Source organism: Thunnus maccoyii, chromosome 17 (assembly GCF_910596095.1).
Source record: "Thunnus maccoyii chromosome 17, fThuMac1.1, whole genome shotgun sequence".
Lineage (NCBI taxonomy): Eukaryota > Metazoa > Chordata > Actinopteri > Scombriformes > Scombridae > Thunnus > Thunnus maccoyii.
Window position 1 is genome coordinate 23,394,205 of NC_056549.1, and position 13,000 is coordinate 23,407,204.

General features: G+C 39.3%; 1 protein-coding gene across 1 annotated transcript in view; it reads right to left on the minus strand.

Annotated features, from left to right (window-relative positions):
* Positions 1 to 74: 74 nt before the first annotated feature.
* Positions 75 to 13,000, minus strand: part of LOC121882242 (nesprin-2) — a 75,033-nt gene continuing 62,107 nt past the window's right edge. Inside the window, exons 73-88 of the mRNA XM_042390327.1 lie at positions 12,181 to 12,343; positions 11,621 to 11,811; positions 11,096 to 11,246; positions 10,523 to 10,705; positions 9,653 to 9,790; positions 9,037 to 9,228; positions 7,558 to 7,843; positions 6,825 to 6,893; positions 5,218 to 5,312; positions 4,931 to 5,057; positions 4,199 to 4,401; positions 3,920 to 4,096; positions 2,959 to 3,087; positions 2,647 to 2,838; positions 2,179 to 2,273; positions 75 to 1,961 (exon numbers count right to left, since the gene is read on the minus strand). Of these exons, the coding sequence (XP_042246261.1) occupies positions 1,751 to 1,961; positions 2,179 to 2,273; positions 2,647 to 2,838; positions 2,959 to 3,087; positions 3,920 to 4,096; positions 4,199 to 4,401; positions 4,931 to 5,057; positions 5,218 to 5,312; positions 6,825 to 6,893; positions 7,558 to 7,843; positions 9,037 to 9,228; positions 9,653 to 9,790; positions 10,523 to 10,705; positions 11,096 to 11,246; positions 11,621 to 11,811; positions 12,181 to 12,343 (2,602 nt within the window). The 3' untranslated portion in view covers positions 75 to 1,750. The remainder of the gene's footprint in view (positions 1,962 to 2,178; positions 2,274 to 2,646; positions 2,839 to 2,958; positions 3,088 to 3,919; positions 4,097 to 4,198; positions 4,402 to 4,930; positions 5,058 to 5,217; positions 5,313 to 6,824; positions 6,894 to 7,557; positions 7,844 to 9,036; positions 9,229 to 9,652; positions 9,791 to 10,522; positions 10,706 to 11,095; positions 11,247 to 11,620; positions 11,812 to 12,180; positions 12,344 to 13,000) is intronic.

Sequence of the window (13,000 nt, forward strand, 5' to 3'; positions counted from 1 at the left end):
TGTAAATGTCATTGTTAAAATCATGTGAAGTTCTCCTCTCTTTACTCATCCATTAAAATCCCCAACTTGACAGGAAACCAGCATTTATGTAGGTAACCTGTGTCTGATATACTAAAACCTAATATGATTATGGCTTAAGCATAATATGCATTAATTTTGGACACTAACATAAGATTGGGAGTATTGGGAAATGTGTGGATAGTAAACAAGAGTGCTCTCACCTTTGTGTATCTTTCTAGTTGCCTGAATCTTCCAGTACACTTGTTTTCAACATAAAAATAAAAGCCCAGTGGCCTCTCAAAAGTTAAAGTCTTCCTACCACCAATGTGAAAAACACAACTAATTGTGGTTTTACGGAGAATTGTGTTCTTTAACTGTTTCTTGGCAAACAACAGCCAGGTGAGGCACATCACAGAAGAACTGGGTGGATGGATTTACGTTTTTTTTGGGGGGGAGGTTGTCAAGAAATAGTTAAACCATGTAACTTTCTCTAGAGTTTTGTGTACAGATAAAAACAAACTCAACATGTCAATTGGTGAGCTTTAGAGATACTGCTAAGTGTACTTTTGGGTTTTGAGTTTCTAACTCTCAGAAAGAAAACAAAATATTTCAAAAAATTCCAAAAAAAGATAAGAAAAAAAGGTAATTTCACCCAATTTGTTGCTGTGATATGAGGCAGAATGAAAGAAAATGCTCTTACCAAATGGAGTTTAAGACAATCCGTGTTTACTACCAGAAAATCAGAAGCATAAATCCACTTTTTGATGTCATAAATAACCATTATATTATCACAGTCTGTACATACAAGGAATCCTGCTAAATCTACAGTGTTTCAACAGTGCACCAGGAGGCATGGAAATGTCTACTTTAGGCAAAACATGTCTACAAAAATATGGATGTACAAGTTTATATATAAAACTGCCATAATTTTGCACTTGTTACAAATTACATTCAAATTAAACCAGTGTCTTCTGTCGTAAAAAATAAACTTTCTTTAGAATTCAGTCTAACATAAAAACAGATCAAGTTAGACAAAATGAAATGTCAACAGTTCATAAAATAACATACAATTAGGACCTTGGCAGGAGTGATATATGAATATAAAAATGTAAATGACAAGGACACACAGATTTCATCAGTGATTATGTGTAAATTTGTTGAGTAGAAACGAAGCAGTAGTTTGTTTAGTTTCCATCAAATGAAGCTTTTAGCACAAATTCAAGCAAGAAAAATATTCTGAATTTGTCGCTAGCTTCTCTGTCAAGCATTACTCATCCTAGCTGAAGGATATTAAAACTATAATACCAGTTATTATACATCTCTTTGCCGCCACTGAAGTTTTATCACCACCTCATTCTTCCAACAGTGTCAAGACCCCATCTTTGATCTTGGGATCTTTCAAATGACTGCCGTGATTGATTTCTTGGATGGCGATGGAGATCTTTGCATTATTAAACTAAAATTTTTGTTCACGTGTGGGGTTTTGATTAAAAAGGCAGTGAAATGGGTGGTTTTGTTCATGAAATAAATACAATCTCTTCTAAGATTAAGATCAAATCTTTAAAAAAAAAAGACACTTAAATACAATTTCTGGACTTTGGACTTTTTCATGTTTTAGAAGACAGTCGCTTCATAAGCTTAACATATTAATTTTACATGTTATATAGTTTATTCATGTGTTTCAATGTGACAAAAAGGTGGCATGTGTTCTATAAAAAAAAAAAAAAAAATTCCCCAAAGTACATTACTATCAGGTGGGCGGCGGGCCGTTAGTGTAGCGTAGCATGGGGTAGAAGGACCAGGCGAAGTTATTGGTCACAGTGCAGCCGGGGTCGCTCTCTGACATGGGAATCAGGCAGGGGATGAGCAGGAGGAGCAGCAGGAGGAGGTGAAGAGGGAAGGCAGCACGAAGGACCCGGTAGAAGAAGGACCGAGGCGGAGATGGGGAGTCCCTCCCTTCTCTGCATGACACACAGGACAGACGCAAGAAGTTTATTACAGGAATACACAAAATATACTACGACGGTAAGTGTGTTATTGTGTGGTAAGTTTTCAAAACCAATCACTGATGAACATTAAAAAATTTTATTGTATAATACATGACAGTAGAGTTTGCAACTAGCAATCGAGATTTAAAACCCAATTAAACAAATATTGATGTCTTTCTACAGTACATACCTTTCAGTGGAGGGATCTTTCTTTGAGTGTGTGGCCTCTTGAGAGGGATCTGCAGAGGCACTTTGACCTTGGACAGCTGATGCAGATTCACAATCCTGAATTTAAGACAAAAAAACATATTTTTGTGCTTGCCAAAAGAAAAAAACCCTCCAATCTTCTTATCTTTTGTCTACATTAAAATCAAATGTCAAAAATTGAACGTAATGATTTTTCATTTACATGTATTCATGCAACAGACACTTTTGTCCAAAGCAACATACAAATGAGGTACAATCCAAGCTACAGTAGATCAAGGGGAAGCCTTGGAGAAAAGATGCCTTCACACCCAGCTCATGTTCCACCTGACTCAAGTGTGAAGTCATACATGACAGTGATGTGCAGTACAAGTTAAAAGTCTATAAAATACTTAATCCACAATGTTGGATCTCGCTTAAGGAAATCTTTCAAATGTTATGGTTTGATGTTTACCAGACGTTGTTGCAGGCTGCTCAGGTCCCGGGCCACTTGTCTCAGGAGTAGCTTCAGTTTGCTGCCCGTCACATGGAGCTTCTCCCGGGCCTCGTCGCTCTCCTCCGCCCCCTCCTCAGGCTGGAGCTGAGACCACAGAGCCTGGAGGGAGGCCTGCTGAGCCTGCCTGCCCCGCAGCTCCTCCTGCAGATCCTGCAGACCACAAACATCAGAGACAGTGCTGAATATCATCCTGGTATCAAGTACGTTCTACTCAAATAATACTTATTTAGCCTATAGTGTAGGAATAACAAAGCAAGTGTATCTGCTTACAGTGAGTGTGCTGATGTGTTGTTGGAGGGCTCTGACGGGTGTTTCCGGATGATTGATGTCCACTGCGTATCGTCTGCTCTCTGCGTGGGCCAGCCACAGCAGCAGAGAGTGGAGGGTTTCATGGAACTCCTGTATGATGAAGATTAAACGGTATTTTACTGTATGATGACTACAGTGGGAATCTGTCTCGGTACAACGAACAACATGACTTTACCAAAACTATACCAACCTTATTAATGTGACTGGATAAGTTAATTGTGATAATGACCACAGGAATTATATTCAACACTCTAAAAATATTTCTGATTATCTTCTAAACTTTATCCAAGACTTAAAAATCGGATGCAGTACATTTTCCTTTGTTGCCTTTGAGAGTTTGGGGTAATATGGATGTTGCTATAATATAATATTTTATGTATGACAATATTGTGAGATTTCTTGGTATTTTTGCCCATTTTCTATTTTTCTGCTCTTTCCATCAGTCAGACGTTGTGAACTAATAAATATTCCAGCAGTAAGCGAGACAGCGTGGGAAAGTTTTTTTCATTTTTCTCAAGTTGTACTTTCCTCCAACACACCTGGCGCATATATTCAGATATGCAGAGATTTTTTTCAATTTTTAAGGAAGTCTGAATTTTTTAAAAAAAAAGGTAACGTATGAACTACCACAACCAACAGAAAAATTTAATCACAGTATGAGTCACTTTGCTAAAATGAGCAAAAATGAGCAGAATATAACTGGGGCCACTACAGACATAATTACACTTATGAGTCATTATCTGGAAAGTTGAAGGACTTTATTTTATAGTAGACTAATTAAAATTGGTATAGCAGCAGGTAGCATAGCAAGAGCAAAAGCTTTTTCAACTGAGAAAGTAACTCCTAACTCAAAACACCACAAGGCTTGGGGCTGTATTATATATTTGAGATGTTTAATAGGATCCTTGCTGTTTCTTCTCACCTGGCAGCACATCAGAGTCTTTCTCAGACTGGTGTCCCACTGCTGGAGGCCCGTACACGCTCGGCTCCAGTCTCGATTCATACCAGCCAGTCTCTCCTGTTGCTCTGGGACTTCCACAGCCCGCAGGTTGACAGACAGCATGACAGACTTGTAGCGGGTAAACATCTTATGCATCTCCTGCAAGAGAGACGGTCATCAATAATATAGCTGTGAATATTCTGTATGTAAACAAACTGAAGACTTATCATCAGAACTGCTGTATTTGCTCTTAATTGTTACCTTAAGCTCTTTAGCTCTGGCTGCCATGTCGTCAATACTGCCTGCTGGGTCGGACCGCTGGAGGCGGTCTAGCTCCAGGATCACGTTTTCTAACCAGGAAGTGATGTCATCAAGGTCACGTTTGAGTTTCTGAGGCTCCTGAGGACCGGCGTGCTGGTCTCTCCTGGGCTGAGCTTGATGCAGCTCCCAGCGTTCGATCACACCTGAGTACCAGTAACAACCATTAATGTACAATAATTTACTGTCTATGTTATATGACAGACGCTTCAGTGTGCAGGAAACTCACCATTCATAATCACTGACCAATGGACATTAGGATTAACCATTTCCAAGCCGACAGTTTGTCAGATAGAAATGAAAAACAGCAAATGTGGCCAGTTGACAGATGATTTTTTAAACCAAAACATAAAACTCAAAAGATCACATCAGTAGTGTATTTATGATGCTTGATTCTCCTCTTAGATAGTTTACTTTTGAATTCTGTGTCATGGTTTAAAATGATTTTATTTTTCTGGCCTCAAGCTGGAATTAGTCTGTCCACAGGATCTGCATCACTATAACTCACAGCACCACCAGTACATAGAGATTAAATACAAGCTAATCTGTCCTTTGGTTTCCATTCATCTTTGTTCAGTTAATACAGCCAATCTGCAAATCTGTTAACACTCTCTTCCACTTTGCTTGAGGCGGCCAATTGAGTAAATCATGTTTGCGCACACATGCCTCTCTCACCTGACTGTTTGTCTGAGACAGACAGCCCTGTCAGACCGAACTCCTCCGGCTGCTCCTCGTCATCCAGTATCAGTGAGACTCTTTTAATGTCTTCAATGCTGTCGCTGCACTGAGACATGAGACGCAGCTGGAGACAAAATAAACACAGTTAGTACTGACAGTGGGAGCGGCAAACAGGCTGCACGCAGATTTGCTTGAAGAATTAATTCAGGTCAATTAAATACTTCAAAGATCACAGTTATTCTTTTTTTTTTTTTTTTTTTAGATAGATCTTTTGTGAAACGTACATAGCCCTTCTGAGGGGTGCTGGTGTGGGTGGGTGGAGCCTCAAGATGGCTCTCAGTTTCTGGATCTCCTGGTGAACGCCATCTTGGAGAAGCACCTGAAGAACAAACACACACAGGCTTCAATGAACAACACCCTGAGCTATGACAAGGTCCCTTCATCTAACACTATTTCTTACCAAAAACTTCCAGTTTACTGCTTATACTATATCTCCTAAATGTATTGACTGATAATAAATCATTACGTGATGGCATGATGTAGGTCATCAGGCTCTCAGCTTAGAAATTGTTGGTTCTGAATGTTTCTTGGTGGAAGTTTTTAGATTCTGGGACAAATACTGCAGAATTTTGCCATTTTCTGCTTGATTTTGGATCATAAAAACTCTTTCACCAATCGCCAGGATATAGCATGTAGCACAATTCACTATTGTAAACTCACTTAATGTCTCTGAGGAAAACATGCAGGTGTTGAAAAAAAACACTGCAAACATTGCATGCCGACATGCAAAATTTCACCTTTCTGCAGACTGAATTCCAGCCCAAAGCCGGTAGAAATCAAGCCAGGTAATGATACCATCAAAGCAAAAAAATGACCTGCCCTGAGGAAACTGAAAAGCTTGTGATGCGTGTGGTGGTGTTTTGATCAGAAGGAAAGAGACATTGTGGCAGCAAGACCCAAGCAGGGCAGAATAAACAGAGCAATGTTTTCACACATTTGTAAAATTACTGTGGACAAATTAGATCACAGGAAAGAAAATAAAGGCCAACTGCTTCTTGTTTTGTGTTGTAAAGCAATAAATCAGATTTCCCTCAAAATGCTGTCTGCTGTCACACATAAATTCATCGTAGGGGCTGGTAAAGGTGGCCAATTTTCTCATTTATGGTTCTTACAATCATGACTACAAACAAGTGGAGAAGTGTAGTAAAGGAGCAGGAAGGTGCAGGTGAAGCAAAGAGAGGGAGAAAGAAAAATACCGATGGAGTGAGACGACGAGCAAATTAAGAGTAGAACGAAAGAGGGGGGAGGATAAAAGAGAGGATGTTGGCGGAGGAAGAAAGATGAAGAAGAAAGGGGCTGACGGTAACAAAATAGATTGGACTGGTGGAAAAATAGGAGGTTTGGGGGGGTTAGACACACAAAAATGTATATGTGGAAAAAGACACACAAAGGCTGATAATAAGACAAAGATCCAAACTGTCAAAATCAGAGCAGTCGTTAGTGAAAGCACAGTGCTGTTTAAATTCCTTTTTGTGGTGGGAGGTATGAAGTCTAATAAAAATCCCACCAACGCTTTAAAGTTCAGAGACTTTCTACCTTTAATTACATTCCTGCCCTTGAGTCTGTGTGTTTTGTACATTTTAGACGACATCGTGTCTAAAATGAAGCAAGCTTGCTTTACAAAAATGTGTCAAAACAAAAGAAAAATGCTGGATTTTCCAAACCACACAACGCTACAGGAAACAAAATATCAGAGCAGCAGCGGTCCGACAGGCAATTAGGTGCAAGTGATACGTGAGCTGCTGAAAGATATTTGCTGGAAACTTATTTTGCCGTGATGAAGCGGTGAGCGGATTTATTATGCAGTGGATGAAGATGTACTTGTGCATACCCAATGAGGAAGCTCGTAGGGCCTCTGAGGCTTCAACAAGTTCCTCCTGGCTCTCAGTCAACTCCACCTCTGGGAGGAGAGAGGGGTCAGAGCAGAGGTGTTTGGATGTCTGTGAGTGTGTGTGTGTGTTTTAGCTTCAACATCTCTGAATTTTCTATTAAATCAGACAGGTGTTGCTTTCATTTTGGTATGGCTACAAGAATAAAAAAATATAAAAAGAAATGTTAACCCGATAGAGGTATTTTGTAATAATTAAATACATTTTCTCGTTATAACGAGAAACATTTTGCATGTCTCCTTTGCAACATCCATTTAAACATGACAATAATGCAGCAGTAAACTACACAGAACAACATTTTTATGTTATTGTTTCGTCATGCACAAAAGTTGCATCTCGTACAAAGTTGTTTTTTAATCAACTATCAGTACGTTTGACTTATTGTCGAGGTTTCTCAGATGCGGTGAATAACATAAACAGGAATGCACAAAGGGAACAAAGAGCTCTTGATTTAGTTCCTAATATATTTTGGTCGAAAATAGGCTGCAGTCATTTCTGATGAAGAGTGATTCACTACAGTGAGTTGATTTAGAAGCTCCATTAGACCAACAGTCATCATTGGCTTTTTGACTTTTTAACATTTGAAACTCTTACAGCAATAAAAACTAGGAAATGTATGAGCGTGTGAACCTTTGCTGTTTTCTATATGTTTTTCCATGAGATCAGAAACTCTACCTGATGCACTGAAGTAAGCTCCTTCTTCCTCTTGTCCTTCCTCCTCCTCATCATCCTCATGTGATGATGACCCTCCGACGTCTCCGGTGTGGTCCCACTCAAGCGGCAGGGAGTCCACGCTCACCGGTGTCTCCCGCCCCGATCGCTCCAGGGGAGAGGTCAGCAGGTGGGTGGGTGTGGCCGGGAGGCTTCCTTGGCTCCGTCCGAGCCACGGCCGGCCAATCAGCTCCAAGCTTGACTCCAAGGAAAAGGTGGTGCTGGAGAGCTCGGGTTCTTCTGCAATCGCCTAGGGTGAAGAAATAGTAACAAACAGTTATCACCTATGAAAGCCAACAGTGTCGTCAGCCTGTGGTGTTTTCTTGTAAACAAACAAAAGTTTGTGTTTACATTCAGTGTTTCTCACCAAAACACATTATGTGTGTTCTTGAGATCTAAGAAACATGTAAACAGGATTTCCTTCCTCATCAAGCATTTGCGGCAGATATTTTTGATATTGTTAACAGCGTATTATTTACATTCATTCATTCATCCTGACTTTGTTGGCGTATTACTATATTTGTGGGCGTGTTACCACTACCAAGTGTCAATCAGCAGAGTAGCATGAAACCAACAGCGGGATGTGAATTAGAGCTGCAACGATGAGTCGATTAATCGGTTAGTCTATCAACAGAAAATCAATTGGCAACTATTTTGATAATTGATTTATCATTTTGAGCCATTATTAAGGAATAAAAAGCCAAACTTCACTGGTTCTAGCTTCTTAAATGTGACTATTTTCTGTCTTCTTTAGTCATCTGTGATAAGAGACCGAATGTTTCTGGGTTTTGGAACGTTGGTCGGGACAAAAGACATTTTAGTTGCATCTTGGGCTTTGGGAAACAGTGATGAACATTTTTTACCTTTTTCTAGACCAAACAACCAATTGACTCATTGAGAAAATAATTGACAGATTAATCGATAATGAAAATAATTGTTAGTTGAAGCCTTAATGTGAATTGTGCTGTCAACATGCTTGCACTGATACAAACAAACTAGGGACCCGCTCATAAAAACTTTGCTCCATAGCTACTAGTGGTCAGAAACTCCACAGGGTAACTTTAATGTATTTTTCTGTTGATGAAGTTTGGTTTGATTTGATTTTGACTGATTCATTTTGAGAGTTTTTTCCCCCAAAGTGAAGACATTTCCTCACTTTAAATGGCTTTTGGATTAAAAACTAAAGACAGTATGACGTCAACATCACAATTAGGATTGTAGTCAGGTTAAAATGTGAAGTGAAACAAACCCCACTATCATCATGCAATTCACTAGATCTGCAAAGCTAGTTTAAAAAAGCAAATGGAAACTGGTATGAACTGAACTGAGTGTACATCTGCACTTTGTATAAAATCAGGAAAGGAGAAGTGAAAAACAGATTTTCCTGTTTGAAAAATTTGCATGAATCAAGTTCTAAATGGTAGAACGGATGCTCCGGCTCACCGGGGGCTGGCTGAGACGCTGGTGGAAGCGGACCAGTCTGCTGAAAACCTCCTGGCAGTAGGAGTGCAGCTCCTCCAGCTCGTCCTCTATCAGAGCAGCATCCTGTGGTGAGCTCTTCTGGATCAGACCCTCTCCAAACACAATCAGCCCGTCAATCCGCTCAGTGTTCAGGGTGATCTCCTTCTGGAAACTCTGCGGGGTTGGATGGAGAGAAAAGAAAAGAGTGTTTCGAAATCAAAACAAATCAAACACAACTCCTAAAAGTATTAGTAGACACGGCTCTAGTCAATAAAGTGGAAGATAAACCTTCTAAAAAAAAAACCAATCACCCAAACTGAAGCCAGTGCCTTCATCATCTTAACATGCAGTTCTTCTAATGGCTGCAAGATGTGAACACCAAGAAAAACTGACTGAAAAAATATATTTTTCCACAAGACATCATGGTCTTAATAGATTATTTCTCCTCAAGAAGATATTAAGGCTTCAAAAGAAGAATGTTCAGATGACTGAAAATGAGAAATGAAGTGAAGTGAGCTTTTTCCTCACACAATGAGCATGACTTGCAAGTTTGTGCTTCGTGTGGTGGATATGAAACAGGTGTGAGCTGTGTTCTCACATTGAGCTGCTGTATCTTGTGATGGACGTCGCTCTCTGAAAAGTGTTCGACGTTGGTGAGCTGCAGGTCCAGCTCTGTCAGCCATACCAGCATGCTCTCCCTGGTGCCTTCGAATTCCTCCCTCTGGTTGGTAAAATACTGGAAGAAAGATGAGATAAAGAGGTTGAATAGAGCAAAAAGATAACACCGGCATGTTTTAAATTAACTTAATGTAACACACAAGTTCATCCCCTTTGGACTGTAACATTAAAATGTTTTCCTCAGTGGATAATTGGTTGAAAATAAAACATAAAAACAAAAGGGAATGATATAAACAGTGTGACAGAGAATCAAGACTTTGGAAAATAAGCTGGTTGATTCTGATTTCTTATCAATTCTTCAAATGGCATTCATACTCTGTAAATTTCACACACTAAACAAAAGATTTTTCTAAAAAAAAAATGCTGCTTTCACATAATCCTCCGACATTAATTTTCTTGTTTTTAAAGAATAATAATTAAAGAGTGATAAACTCTTATAAGAGAGCCAGTTTAACCAATTTTTTATTTTATTTTCATAATGGCAAACAGGTTCATTCATTAATTAGATATGATGCAAAGAAGTCCTTGAGCGAACACATACATCACTTTATGCTTAAAATATGTAAGTGCAAACTGTAGATGACACATATTAGCACTAATTCACCTGACAATCTGTTCCTCTGTCACATGCATGATGCTATTTTTAAGTGCATGCGTGCTCGTTAAAGACAAAAGTGTTGGAAGAGAAATATAAACAGGAGGTTGTGGTGATGACTTATTATCCTTTCATTACTAGTCTCATACATTTTAAAGAGCTGTGGTGAGTCATCTCCTCTGTCCTGTAATGTACCTTGAGCCTGCGGAGGATGGCGGCTACTCTGCGGTGCAGCGTGTCCCAGCGCCGGTTGCCTTCATGGACCATGGCTCTGAGCTGGCTGGCGCGGTCAGTGCGGTTCTCCCTGGCCAGGCGGCGGTACTGGTTGTTGACTAGTTCTAGCTGGGTCAGACGCTCATGAACCTGCCTTTGGAAACCCTAAAGAGGAAAGAAAAAAGAAGAGATGAAGCATTAGAGAGGAAAGATCATGGCTCCAAATAATAAGTCTATAAACAAAGTCTGTTTTAATGCCATTAAATGTTTTTCATGTAATGGCATGAAATGATTATTTTTCTTTTGTCTAACTGAACAGACGCCAGAAAGCAGATTGAGAAAAAAATGTAAAAGAGATCCATGACAATGATTAATCAATCTTTTAAGAAGTGGAGACTGATTTCTGGAAACTTTGAGGAGAGTTTTTGTCTTTTGAGACTTAGAAGACTTAAAGCCATAAATAATTCAGTCACACATTTTTATTTGCGAAACAAACAAGCAAACAAAACAAAGCTATTTGTTATATATTATTTCTTTGCCAGCTTCACAACTGACCTCAAATTTCTTGAGCTCCTCCTTGGCGACAGTGTAAAGGACGTCTCCGGAGTTGGGGTTGGCTGCAGTTCGCTCTGCCATCTTGAGCCAATCCTCAAACCGTGAGTAGTCATCGAGGAACTTGTTCCAGAGTCTCCACGTCTCCTCAATCCTACAAGATGACATCATACTGGAGTTGAAGTCCACTGAGGAGGTTATTCTGTCATTTTTTTTGCTATTTGTTTATCATCTACAGTCATCTGAGTGATGATTCTGATCTTAATCAAAATGAGTGACTAATTTGGTTAGAAATCAACAAAATGGACTGAGATTCTTGACTGCAGATTGATCACGTGAAAAATAATCTACAGTATATAATAATCTGACAATATATAGTAATAACAGTAATAATTGTGATAGCCAAAGAATCTAAAGTTCTCCTATATGTTTGACATCTTCAAAACCTGTTTGCATGCAGGGATAAGGGTATGCACTTATCTGACTGATTTAAATGTGTTGAACAGTGTGTGTCTGTTTTATTCCCACCTGAGCCTCCTGTCCAGAGCCATGGCACAGATGGTCCTCCAGCGCTGGTCCAAGCTGCGGCTGGTCTCCTGCAGGGAGTCGCTCTCCGCCTCGATGCCGCCAGCAGCATCTTCATCCCGCAGCAGAACGTCGCACAGACTGAGCACCGACGCTACGCCTTCTGTATGCTGCTCAATGTCTCTCTGCAGCTCCTGGACAGACACGAGGACAGACATTGCATCAGTGCACACCAGTGAGATCATCTGCTAAACATCAGTCCACCGAGCACGGGGCACTGCATGAGACCACCACTCCCAAAATTAAACAAAGGACAGATCAATATGAATTATTAATCATAAAGAGACATAGAGAATGAGAGGGAACCAGGAAAACAAAAAAAGTGGGTGAGGATATACATAATTAAATGTAACAATAGAAAAAAACAAACTAGTTATATAGATGAAAGAAAGAAGACAACACAACTGGAAAAAATCTGATATAGAAAGAAGAATGAAACAAATAAACAAATAAAATGAAGACAAACAAATAAAAAAAATCTAACAAAAAGACTGAACCAATACCTGCTGCTCGGCCAGCCTCCTCTGGATCTCCTGGTGGTGACAGACGCTGTAGGTGATTGGTCTGGACAGCTCGGCCTCGATGCGGGAAAGCCACGAGCGGAGGTTACTCATGTTTTTATCCAGCTGCTGCATCGTCACCAGAGTCTCCTTCAGCTTCCTCACCCTAAACACACACAAACACACAAACACAGGCTGATGTATAAAACTGTCCAAATTTCATACTCAGCAACTCATAATGAAGCAAACAAACCTACATGAACAAAGAGTTTACTAATTTTTTTTAGCCTGTGACTCATTAATATGAAGTAATGTCTACCTGCAACCCATCATCAGAGATTACATATGTCTAGGAGTTGTGATCAAATCAACTAAAAAGTGATTAACTAATATTGAAAAAAAGCTTGAAAGGCTTTAAGATGTTTATGATGTTTTATCTCTTATTCAAATTTAGCTTTTTTATTTTCTATTTAAATCTTTTTAAATTGTATTAAAATGTGTCTTTTTATAATGTGTTTCTTTTTCATTTTGTCTTGATGCTTTTTATGTTTTGCTTTCAAAACATGCCTGTTCAGAACGGGCCGATTGCTTGGCCTTCAGTGTTGCTGCTTCAACGCACAGAAAAATGAATATTGTTGATGTGAGGTGTGAATGACTATATACACAAACAACATGAAAGAAACCAATACTCTATTATACGCAGGTGTTATTAATAATAAGTACTCTAATAGTAAATAAATGTTTTTTTCTCATTTCAAGTCAAATAAGGGCTGCATTTAAAAATAAAATGCAAAACAGAGAGTTTTTGAAAAAATGTGCATCT